The sequence below is a fragment of the Rhinolophus hipposideros genome (genome assembly GCF_964194185.1).
Source record: "Rhinolophus hipposideros genome assembly, chromosome: X".
Classification (NCBI taxonomy): domain Eukaryota; kingdom Metazoa; phylum Chordata; class Mammalia; order Chiroptera; family Rhinolophidae; genus Rhinolophus; species Rhinolophus hipposideros.
In genome coordinates this window covers 88,241,793-88,268,123 of record NC_138046.1, presented here as the reverse complement: position 1 = coordinate 88,268,123, position 26,331 = coordinate 88,241,793, and the positions used below count along the sequence as shown (strand labels likewise).

The window sequence follows — 26,331 nt, the reverse complement described above, 5'->3', positions numbered from 1 at the left end:
CCCAGAGCTGTGTGAGCAAATCTGGTAGGAGCAAACAAATGGGAAAGTCTTGTAAATGTCCACTTATGGCGAATAACTGCTGCAGAAACAAATGGTGGGGGTTCATGCTATATACCACAGAGCACCTGCTGCACGTGATACAAATTGTGTGGGACCTTTGTGTACCTGCAAGGGTGGGGGTGCCTTCCACAGGACACGTTTTTGATACAGAAAAGTGGGTGGGAGCTGGGTATGGGGTGCGTGTGCGTGTGCGTGTGTGTGTGTGTGTCTGTGTGTCTGGAAAGAAAAACCAGAAACTGACTCCAGTGGTCATTTGAAGAGTGGAGGTGGGGATGACCTATGTAATCTGTATGCTGACGTATTAGTGAAACCTTTTAAACAAGCCTATATTCATGTATTATTTGTGTAACTCTCTATAAAGGAAAATCACATGCTAAAAACAATATCCATGACATGTAGTATTTGTATGTCTGTGTATGAGAGGGGGGAGTTATTTAGGGTTCGTCTAGGAATAAGAATCTTAAACTCACATGTCCCAGGGGCTGGACAAATAACCCACAAGGAAGGGGGACTCAGGTCAGGTTAAGGCTAACAGCAATGGGGCTGATGAATGTTCCCCGCCTCTTAGCAGCGGAAGGTGAGGGTGAGGCGAGAGGTGTCTGGGGATGGGGAAGACCCCAGAGCTCACACCCCAAAAGAATTCAGGAACATTGTACCTTAGGTCACAGAAGACTTAATAGCTTAGAGATCTTGGCTCAGGAACAGACCCATAATAAGTCAGAGTGGTCATCCCCTCACCCAGCTCTTAACTTCACACCCTCGACACAGACTCTCCAACAGATCAGAGGTCTCACACTCTGGAGACACACCCCTAAAGAGATCAGAGGCCTCACACCCTAGAATAAAGGCCCCTCTCCCCAGTACTTCAGGATGGGTGGTTTTTCTGTATTGTTACAAAGTAATTCTTTACACCATATTCCCAAACTGAATGTTTGTGAACCCTCCCCAAATCCATATGTTGAAGCCCCAGCCCCCCAATGTGATGGCATTAGAACATGGGGTCTTTGGGAGATGACTAGTAGTAGATGAGGTCATGAGGGTGGGGTCCTCATGATGGGGTTAGTGCCCTGATAATAAGAGACCAAAAAGCTTGCTCTTTCTCTCTGCCCTGTGAGGACACGGTGCGAAGGTGGCCATCTGCCAGCCAGGTGGAGAGCCATCACCAGAACCTGACCTGCTGACACCCTGATCTCGGACTTCCGGCATCCAAAATTGTGAGAAAATAAATTTTGTTGTTTAAGGCACCCAGGCTTTAGAGTACTTTGTTATGGTGGCTCGAGCTGGCTAAGACACACAAGCTTTCACTTTCAAGGTCCTTAGTTTTATATCAGAGTCCTTGTACTTGCACCGCCTACCTCTGTCACCACTAGCCGTCCTCAGCCTGTGGCCCTCCCATTCCTGCCCCTTGAGCTACAGGTGCTGAGCCAAAGGTTGTCTGGAGGCCTCAGAGCAAGGACGCTTAGCGTGCCATGCTGTGCCGTCTGCCCTCCAGGCTGTCAGCCAGGATGTGGAGCAGGACTTCAGAGAAGCAGGTGAATGGGGTGACCCCTAGGGGTTTGGGGCACGGGTGTTGGTACCAAGGCTGGGTATCCTCCAGCTCAGGCCTGGTAATCAGGTTCTTTTCTATGCCGGCTATCCTGCTGTGCTGACATCCATTTTTCCCTCCTCCTCTCTCTTTCTTCCTTTCGAAGACAAGCAGAGGGCAGCAGAGGGACACGGGAAGGCTCTGCTCTCACACGCCGTCAGGCGCAACATGTCTGCAGGAGTGGGCCTGGCTGAGGGCGGGCTGCTCTGCTCCCTCAGGGTGGCTAAGGGGAGTCACATCAGCCAGGGACATAAGGATGGGGCAGTGTAGGAGGTGCCAGGAGACAGCACTGACCTTAAGGTTGGCCAGAAGAATTTCAGGGATCTTTCTCCCCTTGAAGAAGACTTTGTAGAAAGATAGAAGCCTTCCCTGTGAAGGAGGCAGGAGGGAGGGCATGATGGTCTGGGCACTCTGTTATCTATATAGGGTTATGGCGAGGAATAACATGGATTCTATTCTGTGTAGTTCCTAGAACAGGGCTTGGCACACAGTCAGCCTTATGTGATTACTATGTCTTGATCACCTTTTTATAAATCTGCCTCCCTAACCTTGCCTCAGCAAGCCTGCATGACCTGGACCTTGCCTTCTCTTCCTGCTCCTGCCTTACTCACCTCACCCTGGGATTCTCAGCTACACTGGCTTTCTTCCTGGTCTTTAAGAGAGCCAGCCTTGCTCATCCTTGAATTTACAAGGATGGAGCTCCCCAGATGCAAAACAGGGTCTGGGGAGTGAATCTGAGCTGGCAGGGCATTAAAAAAATGGGAGGAATAGGTTAATTTCCAAAAGCTTATCAAAATTTGGGGATGTAGCTAAGCAGTGCTTAGCGGAAAGCTACACTCTAAATGCATAGATCAGAAAAGTTGAAAATCAGTGGCTGGGCTTTCATATCAAGAAGCTGAGAAAAGAAAAACAAATTTAACCCTAAGAAAGTAGAAGGAAGGAAATTATAAAGATAAGAGCAAAAACTGGTGAAATAGAAAGCAAACATACATTGGAGAAAATTGACAATGTCAAAAGTTGGTTCTTTGAACAGATTAATAAAATATTAGTAATTTCTGTTTTCTCTCAAACAATTAAAAGAAAAAATATAAATTACCAATATCAGGAATGAAAAGAGGGGCCTTACAGATCTTACAGATATTAAAAGATTAATAAGATTTGTTTAAACGTACGACTTTATTTTCAGTGGAGCCCAATGTGAGTCATTTTCTCATTCTACTGTTTCTGTATCCCTGCGGATCCTCTGTACCCAGGAGGACAGCAGAACTCATCAACTTTGCTAATGCCTCCTCCACTAATGAAAATAGAACAGCACAGTATTTTTTTTAAGCTGGAGCTCAGTGAAATTGTTTAAAAGGTAATGGTTTGAATGGAATTGAACATTGTGAAATGGAACAGAATCAAAAACACAGGGTGAAATTGAAAAGAATGGAATGGAATGGAATGGAATGGAATGGAATGGAATGGAATGGAATGGAATGGAATAGAATAGAATAATAGAATAAAATAGAAGTCAGACTTTGCACCATGCACCAGGCACTGGTCCTAATTGTAGTAGATATCCACTAATTGAATAACTATTATAGAACAGGTACTTGTTGTTTGGGACACAATGGGGAACAAAACAGAGAGATCTCTACCCTTATGAAGCTTGGGTCTAGCAAGAGAGACAGTTATAAGCATGTGCAAAAGGCCTTGAGGCCAAAGGTACAAGGATGGCCCTTATGAGGAGCAGGCAAAGGACAATGTGGCTTGGAGTTCAAGGGCAATGGATGAGGCTTGTAAGGTTGGGGGTCATGGTAGGGAGTTTGAATTTTAACAAGATGACCAGGACGACATCATCATCATCAACTCTTATAGCACTTGCTATCTGTTAGGCATTGCTCTAAGGCCTTAAAAACACAATCCTTCAAAAAAAAAGTTTACAACAGTACTATAAGATATGTATAAAACCATGCCCATTTCACCGAAAGGGAAACTAAAGCACAGAGAGATCAATTAAATGTTAGTCTGGCTCCAGAGTCTATTCTTTTAACCACTATACTCTGTTACCAGTAGTGCCAGACCACAGTCACCTCATAATCCTGTAGCAGATGTAATGTAAATATACAAATTACTAAAGAATGCAAAGCAAGACAAAGACCTGGTGGGAAGTGTGAAAAGGGCGGAAAGTTGGGGGGAGGAGGTGTGCCCTCCCACTGGGTGTCAAGGTGGATCTGTAAACACTCATGCCCAGAAGCATTAATTTCATCTAAGATGATCCCTTCTTATCCCGTCCTGGTCATAGCTGCAGAGTTGGAAAGGAGGGGACTGGGTTACATTGGCCAACGGAAGGTTTGTACTCCTAGGGTTGAGCGTCCTCTGTGTCTTGCATTTTCTTGCAAAAGAGATGAATTTCAGCTTGGGGAAAACAAGAGGGCTTGGTCTTGGCCTCCATTCCCATTATCTTCGCCTCTATCCCTCTGGAAGGAGAAAGGGAACAAGAATACAGTGGAGAGTGGTCATAGCAGACATATGGGCCCTCGTGAATCCCCACATGGGCAATAAGACTACTAAAGTTTCCTTCCAGGACTCTCCCCTTGAAATGGTGGTGAAGAGGAAGTATGGCCATTGGGGGAGGTGAGGAGAGGGAAACAGGAAACTTGGGTGTGACCAGTGGCAATGTGATCTCTTCTGAATTTTCTCTCTCTTTTTTTTTAAGTCATGGAGGGACAGCAGTCAGACTCCTTCTCCATGTCTTATTCATAGGCTTGACCACATTGTGATGACGGTAAAGAGTATCAAAGATACCACCATGTTTTATTCCAAGATTCTGGGCATGGAGGTCATAACTTTCAAGGTAATCATTTCCCCAGATGCCAAAGTGCAAGTGGAGTAAAATTGGATTATAATACTTTTGAAAATAGCTTTAAAAAAAAAACGCACAACAAATCAATGAGAAAAAATTTAAAGGATCAGTGGGAGAGATTCCAAACTCTGAATAGTGAAACTTCCAGAGAGAAAATGGAGCAATGGAGGGGAGGAAATTACCATAGAAATAATGCAGAGAACTTTTCATTCTTTATAAGGAAAGAGTTAACTGAATATCCATCCAGCACATTGACACTTAGATATGATTTTATGAAATTATAGAACATCAAAGTGGAAATGAAGATCCTCAGAGTTTTCCGATGTGTTAAAAAGAAAAGTAATTCAACTACAAAGGAAAAGAAATATGCAGATATCAGATTTCCCAAGAGTCACATCAAAGACTAGAAGACAATAGAACACATTCCAGAGTCTCACTGTTAAGTTTTTAAAGCTGAGCGCACAATTGACCCTATTGAAATTTGGGTTGTGTTTATTAAAAAAAAAAGGGAGACATGCATATTAAGTAAGCAAATTGCAGTCTCTGCCATGGGTAGTATAAACATTATTTGGAGATACGCAAATAATTTCCAGAAGAAATACACACACACACACACACACACACACACACTCACACTGGAAGCAGTTGCCCCTAGGGAATGAGACTAGGGTAAGGAACAAGGCTGTTGGTTTTCATTAAAAGCCCTGTTCTACTTTTTTTTAACCATGTTGGGGCAGATACTGGGGCTTTGCTTCACACTCATCTTGGAAGTTTAGTTCTAGATTGTTTTCTCTCCCCAAATAGGGAAACCGGAAAGCATTGTGTTTTGGAGACCAAAAATTTAACCTACATGAGGTGGGAAAGGAATTTGAACCCAAAGCTGCTCACCCGGTTCCTGGCTCCCTGGACCTATGTCTGATCACAGAGCTGCCTTTGGAGGAAATGGTCCTGCGTCTCCAGGTGAGTTGGACTTACATTCTTTTTGAGAAAGCTGCTGCAGATGCGGTGAAAAGAGAAGCATAACCCAAAGAGGTCTTCTTCAAATTTCAGGCATAATGGGTTTCCTCACATCCAGATAATACCCGGACACAATTGTTTACTCATTATTTTTATTGACATCATTTTTTTTTCACATGAACAAATGTATTTTAAAAGGAAACGTTACATCACCCTTGGGAAAAATTATACCTAAATTCTTTTTACATAAACGTATTTATGTAAAAAGAAACTGTTCAAACAAGTAAATGAAAAAAACATTGTATCTTGGCACAAAGGGAAAGTAACTAAAAACAAATAGCTATAGAAGCATCACAATGTCATTCAATTCTAGCCATTTCCATTCCCTGAATTCTCTGGGCCTGACATTCCAAAGGGAGATTTGCAAGTGGTTAAGGAGGTGCTAAGGACTTGTTAGCGTCCACCGGAGGCTTTCTTGGTGTAATCAGGAGGATTGAAAGAGGAGTGAAGAGGAAATAATTTCTGGCTCACTGTTATTGAATGTTGGTGTTCCTGTAACACTTAAAATGATTTCATGTAAAAGTGGCATTGGTTCTCCTGCTGGGGAACACAGATCGAGGCCTTGAATATATTCTGTGTAAATATCCTGGACTCCCTCTTTGGAAAGTATCAGTGAAAAAGTCTGGTTTGGAATAAAGTGGGGAAAGAATAGGGGTTAAGAGTGTGGACTCTGTCCTAGACTGCCTGGGTTTGAATTCCGACTCTGCCACTTACTAAATACTAGACACTATCATCCCCATTTCACCGATGAGGAAACTGAGGTACAGAGCAGTTAGGTACTCTGTCCAAGGTCACACAGCTGGTGTGTGGCTGGAGCAGAGGGAGGGAGGGGACAACGGTAGGAGATGAGGTCAGAAAAATACAGCGGTCTCCTAGGCCATTATAAGGAATTCATTTTGGGTCTCACACATGGACCGTAATTTTTGTCTTCTTCCATTTCAGGCTTGTGATGTCCCCATTGAGGAGGGTCCAGTCCCCAGAACTGGGGCAAAAGGGCCCCTCATGTCCATCTACTTTCGAGACCCTGACAGAAACCTGATTGAGGTGTCCAACTGTATCTCCCCATGATGGAGGTTGGCGCTCCCTGCGATGTTGCCTTCTTCCTTCCTTCCTTCCTCCAGAACCTTGCCCAGGCCCAGAAACCTCCAAGGACTAAGGACTTAGGCACTTCACACATCCTGCTGGGGGAACTTGAGATGGGTTTGAGATCAAAAATATGTGTCTCAATGTCCTCTTTCTAAGCTGCTCCAATAACTGAATAACTTCTCAATTAATATGGGCACTTCATTATTGCTTTGGCGTTATGTATGTGTTTGTCCAGCGTGTGAGGTCTCTGAGCTGTTTGGGAGTCAGCGCCAGGGTATGACCTCTACGGACCAAATCCAGGCTTAGGCCCTTGGGATTCAAGGCCTCTAATAGATTTCTCCCTGTCCCTGAAGCCATCCTTTTTCGTCCTTTTAGACTCGCCTTACCCCCCAGGTGCTGCCTACTGTTTCCTCCACCCAAGAGGACTCACTGAACCCCAAGCTCTCTATGATTCCCACGGGACCTGCAAGGAACAGCCCAGATGATACTATCTCCTCTTGGTATGCCTTGCCTGGTCTTACCCCCAGGGGATGTAGCACTTAGGCCCAGACTCATCTCAACAGAGGTTCAGCTCCTGGCACAGTAGATGGGGCAAGGACGAATTTCCTCTATTTCTGTCCCCCCACCACCACCCCATTCACTCATTCAATTAATAAACATATATTGAGCACCTACTCTGTGCTTGGCCTTGTTCCAGGCTTTGGAGAAAGAGCGGTGAACAGAAGAGACACGCATACATATGTTTGTGGAGCTGCCATTCTAGTGGGAGAGATTCAAAATAAATAATATGAAGTAAGGAAAATACGAAGTATGTCAGGATGCTAAATGCTTTGGAGAAAAAGAAACGATGGAAAAGCGGGAACACAGGTACAAATCACTGGGACAGTTTCCAATGTGTAATGGGATAGACAGAGGAAACCTCCCTGAGAAGGAGATATTTGATCAGAGACCTGAAGAGATGAGGGAGAAGCCACACTGATGACTGGAGGAAAAGCATACCAGGCAGAGAAGAGCCATCGCAAAGGCCTGGAAGCATGAATGTGCCTGGTTTGTGTGAGGAAAAGGCAGGGAGCCAGTGCAAAGAGGGAGGGAGCAGTGAGTGAGGGGGAGCAGGAGGAGGTGAGGTTGGAGAGCTGGTGGGGATACATTGTATAGGGCCTCGTGGGCCATGGAGGGGACTCTGGCTTTTACTCTGAGTGACAGGGGAGCCACGGGAGGGTTGTGAGCACAGAAGGATCGTGATCTGACTTAGGATTTCACAGGCTCCCTCTGGCTGCTGTGAGGGAAGGAGGGCGACAGGGAGACAGGGAGGGAGGAAGGGTGGACAGCAGATGGGTGGATGCATGAATGGCTAGGTGGGCAAGTGGATGGATGGGTAGATTAACTGATATCCCCTGCCCCTGGAGAAACTCCGCCACATGTTTGTGCTCAGGAAAAAGAAATGAGTTTGTAAATTACAGATTTGCTCTAATAGGGAAGAAACTGGAAAAAACCCAGATGTCCATGAGCAGATGAGCAGTTAAACAGGCTATGATACTCGGCCATAAAGAAGAATGAAATCTTACCATTTGCAATGACATGGATGGACCTAGAGAACATTATGCTAAGTGAAATAAGTCAGACGGAGAAAGACAAATACCATATGATTTCACTTACATGTGAAATTTAAGAACCGAATAAATGAACAAACAAAACAGAAATAGACTCAGAGATATAGGGAAAAAAACTGAGGGTTGCTAGATGGGAGGGGGTGGTGATGAGGGAGAAGGTAAAGGGATTAGAAAGTACAAATTAGTAATCACAAAATAGCCACAGGGATATAAAATGGTTTGGGGAATTTTTTTTTTTTAGAACTATTTATTAGGAAAGGGGAACAGGACTTTTATTGGTGAACAGTGTATACTTCCGGGACTTTTTCCAAGTCAAGTTGTTGTCCTTTCAATCTTAGTTGTGGAGGGTGCAGCTCAGCTCCAGGTCTAGTTGCCGCTGTTAGTTGCAGGGGGCGCAGCCCACCATCCCTGTGGGAGTCTAACCAGCAACCTTGTGGTTTTGGTTGAGAGCCTGCGCTCCAACCAACTGAGCCATCTGGCCACCGGGAGCTGAGCGGCAGCTCACTGACTTCATTCTAGTTGTGGAGGGCGCAGCTCGCAGGCCCGTGTGGGAATCAAACCTGCAGCCCCGTTGCCCAGAGCTCGCGCTCTAACCAACTGAGCCACCCGTCCGCCCTAGTTTGGGGAATATAATCAATAATGTTGTAAAGATTTTGTAGGGGGTCAGATGGGCACTTGTCTTATTAGGGAGACCACTTCATGAACGGTGTAGATGTCTGACCACTATACACCTGACGCTGAAGCTGAATAGTATGGAATGTAAACTATAATTTTATATATATAGTCACGGGATGTGGAGTACAGCGTAGGGAATAGAGTCAATGGAATTGTAACAGCTATAGTGATATCACAGGGGTAGGAGATTGGGCGAGGCAGGTTATCCCTTTGTGAGGTGTGTAAATGTCTAACTAGTACATTGTTTTGTACACCTGAAACTAATAAAAACAAAAAAGCAGGCTATGATATATCCATTCCATGGATACTACTCAGTAATAAATGGGAATAAACTTATGAGGTCAGCATTAACCTGATACCAAAACCAGACAGACATAACAAGAATACTACAGACCAATATTTCATGAATATGGATACATAAATCTTCAACAAAATACTAGTAAACAGAATTCAGCAACATATAAGACATATAACATAACCAAGTGGGATTTATCTCAGGAATGCAAGATTGATTCAACATATGAAAATCAATCAATGTAATACAGAAGATTAATAGAATAAAGTACAAAAACTACATGATCTCAATCGATGCAGAAAAAAAGCATTTGACACAATTCAACACCATTTCATGATAAAAACACTCAACAAACTAGGAATAGAAGAGAACTTCCTCAACCTGATAAAGAACGTTTACAAAAAAACCCACAGTTAATATCATACTTAATGATTAAGGACTGAAAACTCTCCCAAAGATCAGGAACAAGGCAAGGACATCCCCTCCAACCACTTCCATTCAACATTGTACTGGAGGTTCTAGTCAGGGCAATTAGGTAAAAATAAATAAATAAATAAATACATACATACATAAAAGTCATCCATATTGGAAAAAAGAAGCAAAACTATCTCTATTTGCAGAAGGCATGATCTTGTACACAGAAAATCTTAAGGAACCCACAACAAAACCATCTCTCTTTCGAGCTCTCTCGAGCTCAGTAAGGTAACAAGACACAAGATCACAGACTTAATCATATTTGTACACACTCACAGTGAATAATCCAAAAGTGAAATTAAGAAAACAATTCCACTTATAATAGCATCAGAAACAATAAAATACTTAGTAATGAATTGAACAAAAGATGGGTGAGACTTGTACACTGAAAACTATAAAACATGGCTGAAAGTAAAAGACCTAAATAAATGGAAAAACATCACATGTTCACAGATAAAAGACTTTATAGTGTTAAGATGGCAATACACCCCAAATTGATCTATGGATTTAATGCAATCCCTAGAATACCCGCTTGCTTCTTTGCAGAAATTGACAAACTGATCCTTAAATTCATATGGAAATTCTAGGGGTCCAGAATGGCTACAACAATGTTGAAACAGAAAAACACAGTAGGAGGACTCACACTTCCCAATTTAAAAACGTACTACATAGCTACAGTAATCAAGACTGTGGTACTGGCATAAAAACAGATATATACATCGATGGAACAAAATGAAGAGTCCAGAAATAAATTCATACATTATAGGCAATTGATTTTTGACAAGTGTGTCAAGATAAGTTAATGGGGAAAGAATAGTCTTTTCAACAAACGGTGCTCGAACAGCTGTATATCTACATGCAAAAGAATGAAATTGGACCCCTACTTCATACCAGACACAAAAATTAACTCAAAATGAATCAAAGACCTAAATGTAAGAGCTAAAACTATAAAACTTTTAGAAGAAAACATAAGCACAAATCTTTGTGACCTTGGATTAGGCAATGGTTTCTTAGATATGACACCTAAAGCATAAGCAACCAAAGAAAAATAGATAAATTGGATTTTATCAAAACTAAAAGCTTTTGGGGCAGACGGGTGACTCAGTTGGTTAGATCGCGAGCTCTGGGCAACGGGGCTGCCAGTTCGATTCCCACATGGGCCAGCGAGCTGCGCCCTCCGCAACTAGAATGAAGCCAATGAGCTGCCACTCAGTTCCCGGGTGGCCAGATGGCTCAATTGGTTGAAGTGCGTGGTCTCAACCAGAAGGTTGCGGGTTTGACTCCCACAAGGGATGGTGGGCTGCACACCCTACAACAAACAATTGGACCTGGAGTTCAGCTGCGACAATTGGACCTGCGACAATTGGACCTGGAGTTCAGCTGCACCCTCCACAACTAAAGATTGAAAGGACAACAACTTGACTTGGAAAAAAACCTGGAAGTACACACTGTTCCCCAATAAAGTCCTGTGCCCCTTCCCCAATAAAATCTTTAAAAAAAAAAACACGAGAAAACTGAAGCTTTTGTGCTTCAAAGAACACTCTCAAGAAAATGAAAAGAAAACCCACAAATAGGAGAAAATATTTGCAAATCACATATATATAAGGATCTAGCATCCAGGATATATATATAAAAAGCTTACTACCCAACAATAAAAAGACAAATAACCCAATAAAAAATGGGCAAAGAATTTGAATAGACATTTCTCTAAAAAGATGTACAAATGGCCAATAAGCTCATTAAAAGGTGCTCAATATCATTACTCATTAGGCAAATGCAAATCAAAACCACAATGAGATACCACATCATACCTACTAGGATGGCTAGAATCAAAAAGAGAGACACTATCAAGTGCTGGAGAGGATGTGGATAAATTGGAACCCTCATACAGCAGCTGCGGAGAACTCTTTTGCATTTCCTCAGAAAGTTAAACACAGAATTAACATAAGCCTTTGCAATTCCATTCGTAGTTATATACCCAAGAGAACTGAAAACAGACGTCCACATAAAAACTTTTACATGAATGCTCACAGAAGCATTATTCATGAGAACCAAAATGTTCATTAATCAGATGAATAAAGATAATGTAGAATGTTTATACAATGGAATATTATTCAGCCACAAAAAGGAATGAAGTACTGATCCATGCTACAACATGAATCAACCTTGAAAACTTTATGTGAAGTGAAAGAAGCCAGTCACAAAACGCCTCCTATTCCATATCTCTGAAATGTCCAGAACAGGCAAATCCGTGAGACAGAAATTAGATTAGTGGGCTTGGAATGGGGAATAACTGCTAATGGGTACAGGGCTTCTTTTTGGGGTGATGAAAATGTTCTGGAGTTAGGTGATGATAGCTGCACAATTATGTGAATAGACTAACCACTGAAATGTACACTTTCAAAGGGTGAATTTGATGGTACACGAATTATCATTCTAATAAATATCATCCTAATAAAAAAGAATGAACTATTAATAAACACAACAACCTGGATGAATGTCACAGACATTATGATGATCAAAAGAAGCACTTACTGTATGATTCCATTGATATGAAGTTCAAACACAGGCCCCAAGCCCCCAGTAACTCATGTTGTTTATGGGTACATACATAGGTACGAATGGAATAAAAATACTCATGAGGAAGGTGAACACCAAACACAAAGCAGTGGAAGGAGAAAAGGAAATGGAATTGGTGCAAAGATTTCAACTATTTCTGTGATATTATATTTCTTTTTTAAAAGGATCTGAAGTAAATAAGGCAAAATACTAATGTTTGACACAGGTGAATGCTTGTTATAGTATTCTTTACACTTTTCTGTTAAACAAAATGGTTTGGTTCTGAGGCGAATGTTTGACTCCTTAGCCAGGCTTTGGCTGATGTTTCTCTAGGTGCTATTAACACCCAGGGGAGTCAGGTTCTGTCCTGGCCCTGGTGGACTCCACAGTCTGGAAGAGGCGCGAATAGTCCCAATACCAAGGGCTTGCACCAAACTCTAGAACCTCAGAGAATGCCAGGAGGGAGGGAACCAGTCAAGGAAGGCTTCCGGGAAGAGAGGACGTTGGGGCTGAGTCTCAAATGGAGGCCTGACAAAGAGGTTGTTTGGCCCGGACACTCCACCCCCACCCTCACCCCCACTGCCTGCCCTAGTCGTTGGTCTCCCCCAAAGCCTGGCCTGGCCCTGCCGATTCCCTTATCTGCCCACTCCCAGCTGCCTCCCTGCTGGCTGAGCTGTCGCCCGCAGACTTCTGGGCCTGTGCCCCCTCCACCAGGATGGGGGAGGGGATAGGGTGAGGCCTGGCCTCAGAGCCTTAGGGTTTCTGGCTCTTGATGGAGGCAGTGCTCTGAGGCCCCCCACTCCCCACCCTTTACTTCTCTTCCTGAGCCCTTTCTCCCTCCAGTTATGGAGAAATGGGCCATGAGTCCAGTGGCCAAACCCTGGTCTGAGACATGCCTCCCACTTGCCCTTCCCCAGGAGGACAGATTTCTCTACCTTTCCACCAACATTTCAATGGCTGTTAATAATAATAACAATAATTCTGATGATGATGATGATGATGATGATGATGATGATGAGTGACCGTTACAGAGCTCACCACTTATGGTGTACCAGGCAGGCCTTGTGTTGAGTGACCTCTCAACAGCATTCTATGTGGGCTCTATGATTGTACCCATTTTCCAGGCAAAAGCACTGGGCTCAGAGGGTGTCTCACCCGGGAATCATGAAGCAAATCAGTGTCAGAGCTGAGACAAGAACCCGGGGCCTTGGACGAAAGTCTTCACTTCTCTGCGCCTTCTCTCAGTCTGGAAGATGGGAGCAATTATACGCACTTACACCACCAGGACCTGGTGAGAATGGGATAAAATTATGTACAGAGAGTACTGAGCACAGTGCCTGGTGTGGCTTGGCAAGCATTGCTGCCGTTGTTATTACTATTAGTGCTAAGAAAAGCATTCGCATTATCATTATGGTTGTTGATAGAATTAGAATGAATAGCTATTAGTTTAGTATTAGTATTAATAATATCATTAGTGTTAGATTAGAATTAGCATTAGTATTACTCTCACTATTAAAATTGCTCTTAGTGTATCAGTATTAGAATTAATATTAATATTAATAATTAGAATTAGTGTTGGTATTGGTGTCAGCATATGATTAGCATCAGTACTAGAATTAGTAGTAGTCACAGTAAAAACAGGTCCAAACACTATCCCTTATATACAGTAGGTACTCAATAAATAAATAAGACTACTTAACATTGAGATTTCAGATTCAAGTGAGTTAAAAGTCACTTGATGGATTAAACCTCATTTAGCGGCCCTATCACCCTATGGAGCAGCCACTGGTATTACCCCATCTTTATAGATGAGGAACTGAGGTCCAGAGCAGATAAGAACTCGCCCAACGCCACATGGCCAGTCACTGGTAGGACGGACTGTAAATGAGGGTGGGCTGGCTCCAGAGTACATGTCCTGAAACCATGGCCACTGAAGTCACAGGGGTCTTTGCCCTCATTCCTACCAATGAGGGCTCGGCACAAGGCATGGCGCACAGCAGGAGCTCAATAAATTCAAAGTCATGGCCTTGCTCTTTCCTCCTCAAAAGTCCCATTTTGCATATGAGGACACGGAGGCCCAGAGAGGCAGATGAGGATGGAAAACTCCCTCTGGGGTGGGCCCATGGGTGAGCAGACCCCACTGACTCAGGGCTCCAATCTTGCCCCCTGCCTTCAGTGGGTCTCAGTCTCCCCATCTGTAGAATGGGTGGTCAGAAGAGCTCCCTGTCCCATGAAGTCCTGGAGTCATCACTGGGTAGTCTTATAACTCTGCCCTATTGAGTATCCAAGTTGGACGCCTACTATGTGCACCGTGAACGTGTGTCCAATGATTTCCCACGAAGAAAGTGCTCAGAATAGGCCAGGCATGGGTCTATGACAGCATAAAACACTGGTTGTTGTCATTGTTGTTACTATCTGGGGGAGGTAAGACAGGGCAGGAAGGTGGGGGCGGAGGTGCAGAGGCCTAGCAACTCTCTAGGGGTCCCTCTCAGCAGATTTAGGGCAGAGCCACAGGCCACATGGGTCCACAGCAATCCACACTCTCCTGTCCCACCCAGCACAGCACCACCTGCCCAGGGCATACCCAGGCCACCACCTGGTGTCTCATGGACTTCCTCTCAGACTTTCTGCCTCTGAATAGCCACCTCTCTGTCTCTTTCCCCCTCTCTACAATGTCAGATTTGTCTCCTTCTGTTTCCGCACCTGTGTCATTGGGCTCTGTCATTTGCAGGCTTTATCATTCCCTTCTATCCATCTCGGTCTCTCATTCTCTTTGCCTCTCTTTCTGTCTTTAACTATCTCTGGCTCTCCCTGTGTGTCTCTCTCCCTCTCCGTCTGTCTCTCCCTTCTTTCTGTGCGCTCTGCCTCCTTCCAGCTCTGTGTCTTTCTCTGTGTCTCCCCATTTCCTTTTTTCTCCGTGTCTGTCTCTCTCCCTTCTCTATCCTTTCATTTCTCCTTCCCTTCCTCAAGGATCAGCAGAGGAACCAACTCTGGTTCCCACCTGTTTCCCGCCTCCAGAGCAGCATGGCGGGCAAGAAATTGAAGCCGCTGTCCCTGTGTGCACCCCCAGCCCCGCCCCCATCCCAAGACAGCCAGTTACCGGAGCCAACAGCCACAGTGGCCTCCATCTGATAAGACTTATCTGCTGCCCCAGGGCAGGCCAGAGCTGGCCTAAGCCCCAGTGAGGTGCTGAGTGAGTGTGCCCCTGCCTCCTGCCAGCCCTGGCCTGGCCCCTGTGCTGGGCCTGGGTAGTCAAGATGTCCCTCAGGCTCTGGTTCACATCCCACCGAACCTCTCTGAGCCTCATTCTTCTCACCTGCAAAATGGGTACAGTCACATCCCTCCTAGCCCTGTGACCGCAAAGACTTGCATACATATGGACCCAGCCCACACCTGGCCCAGCACGCCGCAGTAGGGGCTTTACAAGCACTGAAAGGCCCAGCAGAGTCATGAAGCCGTTATCTGCTATTTACATTTTATCTTGGCTTTAGCCCATTTTGTTTGGCCGGACACTGACGTCCTCAGGCGCCCAAGTCAAACAGGGTCCGAGAATCTGAAGGGTGGGCAGGTGGGGTGAAGGAAGGCCCCCACTGCCCAAGAGGTGCCCCACCAGCAGGGGGCCCGCCCCCTCCCCTGGCCCGCCCCACCCACTAGGGCACCAGCCACTCCCTGGGGAGGAGAGAGGAGGGAGAGGGGAGGGAGGGAGGGAAGGAGGAAGGGAGCCTCAAAGGCCAAGGCCAGCCAGGACACCCCCTGGATTCACGCCGAGCTCGCCACATCCCCAAAGCAGCTGAACCCTCCACACCAACCAGCCCAGGTCAGTCTCAGCCCCTCCAAGAGTCCCCAGCAAGGCAAACCCCGGGTCTGCTGGCCCTACCTCAAAGCTACTCCTCCAGCCTGCTTCAGACTCCCCAACCCACTGCTGGGCCCCAAAGCGTCTACCATCCCTGAATCCCTTGACAGCTCCTTCAGACCATCGGTCTTCCCACCCCTCATTTCTACCTCAAACTTACCCCGTTACCCCACCTCTCTCTGCCCTGACTCCCATCCATGTCTTTCAAGATATCTACGTTCCCCGGTCCCTTATTGCTGCTCCCCATAACCCATCTCTGCCCCCTAAAACATTCTTTCATCTCCCTGAATCCTACTTCTGTCCCAACTCTGATTTTCACTTACCCGAACTTGTCTTTATCTCCAAATTCTCCCCCAAAACTCACTTTTGCCTCCTTCCTATTTCTGCTCCCCAAGCCCTTATCTGCTCCACACCATCCTTGCCTCTGCCCCCAATACTCTCTTTGACCCCCCAAACCTGTCTCTGGCCTTCCAAACCCTAGCTCCATTCTCTAACCCCCATTTCTGCCTCTCAAACCCTATTATTTGTTCTCTGTGACTTCTCTCTGATCCCCCAAAACTATTTCTCACCCCCAACCCTCTGGCTGTGCACGAAAATGTCTTTGTTACCCCAAACAACAAGTCTACTCCTCCAAATCTATTCTGTCACATGAATCCTTGTGTCTGCCTTCCCCAAATCCCATCTCAGCTTCAGAATGTATTATGTTCTCCAGATCTCCTCTCTGGCCCCAAACCTTTCTCTACTCCAGCTCTATCTCCATTCTCAAACTCCTCCTATGCACCCATAACCCATCTCTAATCATCAGACACATTTGTTCATGTCCAAAACCATCTTTGACCCCCATCTTTGACCCCATCTCTGCTCCAATAAAACCCTTGGACCTCCAAACTTTTCCATGACCCTCAGAATCCAATTTGACCCCCAAACTACATCTCCAACTTCTCAACTTCATCTGACTCTCAAATTCCACCCCTGACTCCCAACCTTGTCTTTGCTTTCCCAAGCTTTTTCTGATCACAAAATGGTACCTTTCAAGGTTGTCTCTGTTCCTTAAGCCCTGTGTCTGCTTCCTCAACCCCCATAGCTATACCCCCAAATTCTCTTGACTCCTCAACCCCATATCTGAGCCTCAAACCCTCCTAAGATGCATCTGCCCTCAGACCCCATCTCTGCTCCCTTCAGTCCTGAGGGACCCTCCCTTGAGGGCTGGGAGAGGGTCGTTACCTTGGGTGAGGGGCTGGGCCGAGGGAGAGTTGAGGGTGCCGACCTGCTGCCTACTGCCCGTTGGGGCAGCACTTACTCTAGTGGGGCAGCTGATAAGGAGCTTTCATATCCCCCAGCCTCGAGATAAACTTTATCTCTGTCCAGAGAGTGATAACTGGGGGTGGGGGGGTGGGCCCCTGCCATGGGAGGGGTAGGCAGCCCTGGACCCACCAAGGTGTCAGGTGCAGGGAAAGGGGGCATTGGGGCTGGAGTGAGATTATGGGGGATGAGGCGAGGATGAGGGGATAAAGGAACAGTGGTGAGAGAGACGAAAAGCAAGAGACACACAGGAAGACAGAGAGAGAGCAGGAAGGGAGAAACAGAGAGAGAGATGGGGATAAAAAGAGACAAAAGAGCAAAAGGCAGAGACATGCAGAGAGAGAAAGGAGAAAGAGAGAGAGACTCAGAAATAGAGTAAGAGAGACAGAGAGACAGCCGGAGAGAGGAAGACCCAGGAACAGAAATGAGAGTGAGACAGGAACACAGAGAGAGACTCATAGACAGAATCCTGGAGAGACCCAGAGGGAAGAGATGGAGGCCCAGATGAGGGGCCAAGACGCCCTCCCCAGGGAGAGACGCTGGGGCCTAGGTTGGTGGTGGACACATCCACAAGGCCCATCTCTTTCCCAGTACAACCTCCAACCCCAAGCCCAGCCCTGAGCCTATCTACACAATGGGTCCCGTAGGCAAGGGGTTTGAAGATGGCCTTCCGCACTATCTCCTGCACTCCACAGACAGGGAAACCAAGGGCTTCAGATTCACAGGGCAAGTCAGAGGGTAGGGGTAGATTTCCTGGTTCATCATCCAGGGCTGCGTGCAGTGGGGTGTGGTCAGGGGTATGGGGATAGTAAAACAGACACGGAAATGAGGCCAGAGGGCCCAGAGAGAGAGCCCAGAGAGACACACAAGCAGAAAGAGATGGAGTAGGAGAGAGGTAGATACGCGTGGAGAGGGAGAGAGAAGAGAAACGGAAAGAGATAAAGATAGCTAAGAAAGAGAAAGAGAAACAGAGATAAAAAGACAGAGAGATAAAGATGGAGGAAAACAATCAGAGATAGAGACATGGAAAGACAGAGAAAGGGAAGGGAAAATATTAGACATTTATGAAAGCACAGAGAGAGCGCAAGACGTACATCATGGTAGCATAGAAAAATAGGAGAGAAATGCAGAAAGCCAAGCTTGAGAAGAAACAGATTGTCAGGGAACAAGAGACCCAGGGAGAAAGAAATACACACAGGGAAGTACAGAGGCAAAATGGTACAGACCAAGCCGCCATCTCACAGGTCTTAGTTTGGCCCTGTCACCACCTTGTATCTGGCAGATGGGGAAACTGAGGCCTAGGGATGGTGAAAACTGGATGAACCCGAAAGCAGAACTATGGCCAACCTCCCCAGGGGAGAGGGTATGGGTAAAGGGAACACCTCCCACCTGTCCCCCTCCTCAGAGGAAGCTAGTGGCCGTAGGGTGATTTCAAAAGTTGGGTGGGGATGGCAGAGATAAGCAGTGGGGGTACTGACCCCCCCATGGAGCAGGGAGGAACTCTGTCTGCAGACCCAACGGAGGTGGGGGAGGGGGTAGTCAAGCCGGAAACCATGGGGTTTCTGAGAAAGTCAGAAGGCAAGATGCAATAGATAGGGATGAAGTTGGGGAGCACAGAAGGGTGAACCCCAAGGTCCCAGGGAGTGACCAAGTGGTTCAAGGGACTCTGATTCTGCACCCCAGCCCAGCCCACCCAGACTCCTCTAGAGGGGGAGGGGAGGGGAAATGAGGGTAGGGGGAGAAGAGGAAGTGGAGGAGGAGGAGGGGAGGAGAAAAGAAGGAGAGGGAGAAAGAGATGAGCAGAAATGGAGGGAGAGGAGAAGGATGGAGAAAAAGAAGGGGAGGAGAGAGGAGGGAAGGGAACAGGACAGGAGGGGAACAGGACAGAAAAGGAGGAGGGGAGGAGATATAGAAAGGGGAAGATTGAGAGAAGGTGGCTGAGGGACGAGGGAGAGAAGAAGGTAGAGGTGGAGGGAGAGCAGGGGGACCAGGGAGAGAGGATGAGGGGCCAAGGGAGAGAAAGAAGGGGAGGGGAAGAAGAGGAGGGAAGGAGAAGAGGAGGAAGGAGGAGTGGAAAGAGAAGGAAGAGGGGGAAGAGGAGAAGAGGAGAAAGAAAGGAAGTTGAGTGAGAGGAGATAAAAGAAGAGAAGGGAGGGAGGAGGGATAGGAAAGAGAAGAAAGGGAGGAAGAGGAAGAAGAGAAGAGGAAGGAACAGAGGGAGAAAGAGGAGGGGAAGGAATAGAAAGGGGTGTAGAAGGAGAGGAGGAGAGAGGGAGGAAAGAAAAGACAAATGGGGCAAGACGGGAGGAGAATGGGAAAGGAAAGGAGGATGGGGAGTAAGAGGATAGAGTGGAAGACAAGGGAGAGATAAGGGAGGAGTGGGAAGGAAGGAGAGAGGAAACTAGAGAGCTGGAAAGGAGGGATATAGATTGGGAGGCGGGAGTGGGAAGAGGGAGAAAGGAAGGAAGAGGGGGTGAAGAGGGGAGGGAGGAGGATTTCTGTGTCTGAGGACCCCTCCTGTCCTCACAGGTCAAACCCCAGAGGCCCCATGGAGTTCCCTGGCCTGGGAGCCCTGGGGACCTCGGAGTCCCTGCCCCAGTTTGTGGACCCTGCCCTGGTGTCCTCACCACCAGAATCTGGGGTCTTCTTCCCCCCTGGGCCTGAGGGCTTGGATGTAGCAGCCTCCTCCACAGCCCAGAGCACCGCGTCTGCTGCAGCTGCCGCACTGGCCTACTACAGGGATGCCGAGGCCTACAGACACTCCCCAGGTAACCCCTTTGGGTGGCTGTCCTGGCACTGATGTCCTGCCATTGAGTTGCCATGGAGACCCTTCGCTACGGCAGAGCCCCACACGGAGGTCATCTTGAACATGGCCGGAAGCCCTCACATGGCTTCCCCTACTGAAGCCCAGGCTTGGGAATGCCCATGCTCCTTAGCCTGCCACAGTGGGAAGCAGTGTTGGAAGCAGGTGGTGGTGGCCTTGGCCGCCAAGTGTCCCATGAGGCTCCAAATCCCCACAGTCATCCTCAAAGCCCACTGGGAAATGGCGGGAGGTTACTGCAGTTGCCAGCGTGACCAGTGGGGCTGAGGATCCAGGAGTCACCCAAGGGCCTGCAGCTGTTCTGGCAACCTGTGGGAAGGCTGGAGAGCTGGCCACCATGTTGGGGCTGTCGGGCACCATTGCGCCCTGAACGCTTTAGGATGCACAGGATGGCTTTAGACTATTCTGTCCTCTTCTTTCTTCCTTCCCATACCCACCCCTCTAACAGTCTTTCAGGTATACCCATTGCTCAACTGTATGGAGGGGATTCCAGGGGGCTCACCATATGCCAGCTGGGCCTACAGCAAGACCGGGCTGTATCCTCCCTCGACTGTGTGCCCCACCCGTGAGGACTCCCCTCCCCAGGCCCCAGAAGATCCGGATGGGAAAGGCGGCAGCAGCTTCCTGGAGACCTTAAAGACAGAGCGACTGAGTCCGGACCTCCTGACTCTGGGGCCTGCACTGCCTTCATCACTCCCTGTCCCCAGCAGTGCCTATGGGGGCCCTGACTTTCCCAGTAATTTCTTTTCTCCCACCGGGAGCCCCCTCAATCCAGCGACCTATTCCTCCCCCAAGCTCCGTGGAACCCTGCCCCTGGCCACCTGTGGTGAGGTTCCCAAAAAGGGACAGGGAGGCAGAGGTGGGGGTGTCCTTGGCAAAGTTGGGCTGAGCCTGACTCCCTCTTCCCCTCTGTCCATCTCACCAGAGGCCAGGGAGTGTGTGAACTGCGGAGCAACAGCCACCCCACTGTGGCGGCGGGACCGGACCGGCCACTACCTGTGCAACGCCTGTGGCCTCTATCACAAGATGAATGGGCAGAACAGGCCCCTCATCCGACCCAAGAAGCGCCTGGTAAGACCCAGGCCTGCCTGCCCTTAAGCCGGGGACCCCTATCCTCAAGCTCTACAAGAACCCAACTCCCCGTCCCGTCCAGTCCCCATTCGTACAGGAAGGCAGCTTTGCACAGGAAGCATAGCCTTGACCTGCCCTCACAGGCTGTGAGCAGGAAGCCTGTCCTCTCCCTGCACAGCAGTTTCCATCGTTGGCCTCACACTGGGATCACCTTGGGGCCCCTCCCCTAGATGGGCTGATTTAACTGGTCTGGGGTGCTGCCTGGGCATAGGGATTATTTTTAACTCCCCAAGTGATTCCAATGTCCGCCAAAGTTGAGAACTGCTAATGTAGTTCCCCACGTGATACTGAAAGCCCCTGCCCTGGACAGGAGGCCCTGTCCGTGCCCTATACAGAAGCCACAGTCTGCACCCTGTACAGGAAGCCCTGCCTTCACCCTGACCCTCGCCTCTTGGATCCTCTGCCCCCCTACGCCCTGATCCTAACAGTCTCGCTTCTCCCAGATTGTCAGCAAACGGGCAGGTACCCAGTGTACCAACTGCCAGACAACCACCACAACACTGTGGCGGAGAAATGCCAGCGGGGACCCTGTCTGCAATGCGTGTGGCCTCTACTACAAGCTACACCAGGTGCGCCCTCCCTTCTGAGCCCCTCCTTCCCTTTCCCTCTCTTCTTCTCCCCCTTCCTCTCCTTGCTCTTATTCTCCTCCATCGTCCTTGTCCCTCATCCCTCCCTACTCTACTCCGTCTCCCCCTCCCTTTCATTCCCTTCTGCTCCCTTCTCCTTCTTCCATCTCCCAGCTCCTTCCTCCTTTCCTCCTCCCTCCAGCCATCAGGTAGTCCTATGTTGGGAGGCTTTCCCCAGTCTTCCCCCAGCGCAGGGCTTCACAACCTCATGATTCCTTAGGACAATACCTGTGCCACACCCAGGGCCTGCTCCCGGAAGTCCTCCACCCAATTTCCTATTCTTAAGGAGTGGGGTGGCGAGGGTGTCCCTGGTGGAGACATGGAGGCAAGGGTCTGGAGGTGGGAAATAGCCATGGCCTTCATTTTGACAGGTGAACCGACCACTGACCATGCGGAAGGATGGTATTCAGACGCGAAACCGCAAGGCATCTGGAAAAGGGAAAAAGAAACGGGGGTCAAGTGTGGGAGGTACAGGAGCAGCTGAAGGACCAGCTGGTGGCTTCATGGTGGTGGCTGGGGGCAGTGGTAGCGGGAATTGTGGGGAGGTGGCCTCAGGCTTGACATTGGGCCCACCTGGTACTGCCCATCTCTACCAAGGCCTGGGCCCGATGGTGCTGTCGGGGCCTGTTAGCCACCTCGTGCCTTTCCCTGGGCCCCTGTTGGGTTCGCCCGCAGGCTCCTTCCCCACAGGCCCCATGCCTCCAACTACCACCACCACTGTGGTGGCACCACTCAGCTCGTGAGGGCACAGAGCATGGCCTCGGGGCAGCGGTGGGGTCCTTCTCCTCTTGTTGCCAGAAGTCAGTACAACCCCACCCTCAGGACCACGGACACCCCTTGGCCTGGACCTTCAAAGCTTTTGTAAAATAAAACCAACAAAGTCCTGAAATTGGAGGTGTGAGTCTGTGTGGGACCAAGTAAAGAGCCACGGTAGGTGGGGTATGTACTGTGTGTGATTCTTTGATGAGCGCGTGAGGCTGTGTGAGACAGCACGTGTGACCCAGCATGGGTGCGGGTGACCCCTCACCATAGTGGGTTATGATGTGCAATTACAATAGTGTATGAACCCAGCCTGTGTATCCACACGTCATGGTGAGAGACAGCGTGTGACTGGCTGATTGTGCTGCGTGGGGGCGAGGCAGCAAGAGATTGCGTGCGTGCCACCAGGTGACTGCGAGAGGCTGAGGAAATGTGTGGGGTTGTGTTCGTGTGACTGAGCACCACAGGGTGGTGTGCAAACCGCGTGACAGCGTGTGTGCTGGGCACAGAATTTGAGTGATAAGCACTTTTGAAACATTGAACCAAGGATTATGCGTGACAGGATGCGGAGACACAAAACAGTGTGACCGTAAGGGTGTGTGTGTCAGCATGGCTTTGTGGATCTGGGAAGGACAGCATTTCTGTGCCAGTCTGTGTACGGGAGCATATCCCGTGGAGTGGGGCACGTGACCATGTCCCTCAGTGGCTGACACTGTGAGCAGCTCTGTGTACACTCGTGTGCGGAGGTATCAACACACATCGCTTCAGTCGGTCTTCGTGAGGGACCCCCTTCCCAGGGACAGAAGACATCCTCAGGGCAGGAATGGAAGGCAGGGGGACGGCTGGAATGGTAGCCAACAAAAAGGTCAGAAGACCAGTCTGGGACCGTGGGGTTGTCCGTGGGCCTTCCTGTCACTCATCTCTTATCTCTCAAGGCCCAGCTCAGCCTGCAGCCCTGTGGGAAATGGTAGAAAAGGAGAGGGGGAGATTAGGGAGACCAAATAGCCTCTGGGGGGATATTTAGACCCCATAGGTGGGGGCGCTCCCCGCAGGGCCAACGCCCTCCCCAGCACACTTAGGTGAATTGCTCTCCCAAAGCAGAATCTGTTCTCCCATTTAACAAACCATCACATACAGTGTTTCCCCGAAAACAAGACCTAACTGGAAAATAAGCCCTAGCAGATTTTTCAGGAGGACATCCCCTGAACATAAGCCCTAATGCATCTTTTGGAGCAAAACTGAATATAAGACCCGGTCTTATTTTCGGGGAAACATGGTAGGAGCACGCACTGAGTCAGGTACCGTTCTAAGCCAGACAGGATAAATGGTCAACCAAGGCCACAAAGCTGATGGCACGGGGCTGAGCCCGGCTCCGTGGCTCAGCCTCCTCTCTACCCTGCAGTTCCCAACAGCAAGTAGCACCATTTACTGAGTGTTTCCCGTGGGTCTGCAATGGTTGGGAGGCCTCCGCTGCTTTAGTTCATGAACACCTGAAAAAAAATACTCCAAAAAAGTATGTATATTTGTACTCATTTTACTAACGAAAAAGTGAGGCTGAGTCCGGATGAGTAACTTGCCCTGACCACACTGAGTCTAACGAGTAGATTTTAGATGATGCCACCCCCTGCCCCCGAGTCTTGCTCACACTTACTTGGGTTGCTTTTCTCTCTCTTTTTTAAACCACTCACTCCTCAATTCACTCAGATCTGGATTTGCTTTTGGGCTGCTTCTCCCCCGCAGCCCCAGAGATGGGGATGGTGGGACCATATATCCTGAACATAGTCCTGGATAAGCAGCTGTCCTCGACACAACAGCACCCCTTAGCGAGTCGTCACCCGAGCCTACTGCAGAATCACAGTAGTGCACACTCGTTACAGGGATTGTCTAGTACTGCCCTGGCCCTGTAGAAACCTCCTGCCCGGCCACCTCACAGATCCCTTGCCCTCTCACCCTGCAGGAGCCCCTCATCTGAAACAGAAAGAAACCCCTCTCAGAACCTGTGCTGAAACTGTGCCTGGCCCCACCTTGTTCAGGAACCCCAGGCCTCACCCCCTGTAAGAACTGCAGTCCTAGCCTGGTACAGGAACCTAGCTCTGGAACTCTAAGGAACCTTCTCTAATTATCAACAGGAAACCCATCCTGACCCTGGACAGGAGCACCAGTCCTCGTATTGTATAGGAGGAACCACTGTCCTGCCATGGGAATCTCTGAACCCACACTGTAAGAAAGCCCCTGAACCACCTCTTTCACAAACGCCTATCCTGACCCTCTTCCTGAGCCGTGACCTCTCTCTAGGAATCCTACCTTGACCCTGGACAGGCCACCTCTGTCCTCACACTGTACTGGAGCCCTGCCCTCCAGGTAGCAGTTTACAAACACTTCGCTCACAATAAAATCTAGTTCTAACCCACGGACCTGACTCTTTCTGCAGAAATCTCCATCCCATCTGCAACCTCTTCAGGAACCCTGATTGAGTTCAGGAGCCCTTGCTTCCATTGTTGGCAATGACCCCCTGAGTCGCTCTGCACCACAATCCCTATCTCGCACCCCACCTTGTGGAGTCCACAGGAACCCATGATCCAGTCTTGAAGTTACATGGAAAACCCTTTCCCGACCCTCTACTTTAAGGCCAGACCTCATTCTATACAGTTACCTACAGCTTCACATAGCACAGAACCCCCCCGCCCAGACACTGTACAGGGCTTCCCATCCTCAACCTGTGTTAGCTCCGTGGCCGTGACCTTCTACAGGAAGCCTTGCCTACAACTGTACTGGAAACTCTGACTGGATTCTACAGAAAACCTTTTCCTGACTTTCAATAGAAATCCTTAACTTGATTGGTTTACAGAAATCTCTGACCTGATCCTTCATAGGAACTCCTAACCTTACACTTTGGAAACACTCTCCTGAACCTGTTTGGGAAACCCTGACGTGCCTCTCTGACAGCTCTTGCCCTGGCTTTGTTCTGGAAGCCCTACCTTCATCTTATGCAGGAACCACTGTCATGACTGTGGCTAGTGGCTACTGCAGTAAGCAGCGTACCTCTGTAGAGTCTACAGAATCCTGTAGCAGGCACCACCACAGGGTTATCAAACCTGTTCTCTTTCTTCCTAAGCTCACGCACTTTCCCAGCCTCCCTTATAGTTACACGTGGACATGGGACAGAGTTCTGATCGATGAAGTGTGGGCAGAGTGACATACACTACTTCAAGGCCTGGCCCATAAAACCCTCTCATGGAATCCTCCTCCTTTCCCTCCTACCAGCTGAATAGTGCAAAATTCCGAGGACCCAGAGGAGGGCAGAGCCACAAAACGGAAGTTGCCTGGGTCCATTAATGACCAGTAGTAAATATTTACATTGGATTTTGTATATGAGCAAGAAATCAACATTTGTTACGCTCCTGAGATTCTGGGTTTGTTACAGCAGCTAGCCTAATTTAGTCCAATTAATAAAAATCTCGGCTGCATCTGGACACGAACGCCTGATCCTACTGTCCACGAGTATATGAATGCAGCTCTGAACCTGTACAGAAACACCTGTGCTGACTCTGAAGCTGGATCACCTGATCTCTTTGTAGGAATCGTGCAGTCTAAGGAGCCCCATCCTGAACTTGTATGGGAACCCTAGTC

The 26,331-nt window shown here is 48.3% G+C and overlaps 2 protein-coding genes across 3 annotated transcripts; both read left to right on the top strand.

Annotated features, from left to right (window-relative positions):
* The first annotated feature begins 1,467 nt into the window (after nucleotides 1-1,467).
* On the top strand, nucleotides 1,468-7,394 carry GLOD5 (glyoxalase domain containing 5). Of its 2 annotated transcripts, XM_081041689.1 has the most exons (5): nucleotides 1,482-1,592; nucleotides 4,347-4,484; nucleotides 5,298-5,453; nucleotides 6,453-6,583; nucleotides 6,972-7,268. In XM_081041689.1, the coding sequence occupies exons 1-4, from the start codon at nucleotides 1,530-1,532 to the stop codon at nucleotides 6,576-6,578; spliced, it is 483 nt and encodes a 160-aa protein (XP_080897815.1). In that variant the 5' UTR covers nucleotides 1,482-1,529; the 3' UTR covers nucleotides 6,579-6,583; nucleotides 6,972-7,268. The 2 variants fall into 2 exon arrangements, with proteins under 2 accessions (XP_080897814.1, XP_080897815.1); XM_081041688.1 differs by having other exon boundaries at nucleotides 1,468-1,592; nucleotides 6,453-7,394.
* Nucleotides 7,395-19,899: 12,505 nt separating this feature from the next.
* On the top strand, nucleotides 19,900-22,826 carry GATA1 (GATA binding protein 1). The gene is made up of 5 exons (XM_081042647.1): nucleotides 19,900-20,132; nucleotides 20,634-21,011; nucleotides 21,111-21,256; nucleotides 21,760-21,885; nucleotides 22,314-22,826. Exons 1-5 carry the CDS (start codon nucleotides 19,913-19,915, stop codon nucleotides 22,683-22,685), a joined length of 1,242 nt encoding a protein of 413 aa, XP_080898773.1. The 5' UTR covers nucleotides 19,900-19,912; the 3' UTR covers nucleotides 22,686-22,826.
* The last annotated feature ends 3,505 nt before the right edge of the window (nucleotides 22,827-26,331 follow it).

Bases quoted from the DNA above. Each gene is read 5' to 3' on its own strand.
- GATA1 (XM_081042647.1), top strand. From the start codon at position 19,913: ATGGAGTTCCCTGGCCTGGGAGCCCTGGGGACCTCGGAGTCCCTGCCC. The intron at 20,133-20,633 runs GTAACCCCTTTG...CCCCTCTAACAG, and splicing joins GGCCTACAGACACTCCCCAG to TCTTTCAGGTATACCCATTG. The intron at 21,012-21,110 runs GTGAGGTTCCCA...CCATCTCACCAG, and splicing joins CCTGCCCCTGGCCACCTGTG to AGGCCAGGGAGTGTGTGAAC.
- GLOD5 (XM_081041688.1), top strand. From the start codon at position 1,530: ATGCTGTGCCGTCTGCCCTCCAGGCTGTCAGCCAGGATGTGGAGCAGG. The intron at 1,593-4,346 runs GTGAATGGGGTG...TTTTTTTTTAAG, and splicing joins GCAGGACTTCAGAGAAGCAG to TCATGGAGGGACAGCAGTCA. The intron at 4,485-5,297 runs GTAATCATTTCC...CTCCCCAAATAG, and splicing joins TGGAGGTCATAACTTTCAAG to GGAAACCGGAAAGCATTGTG.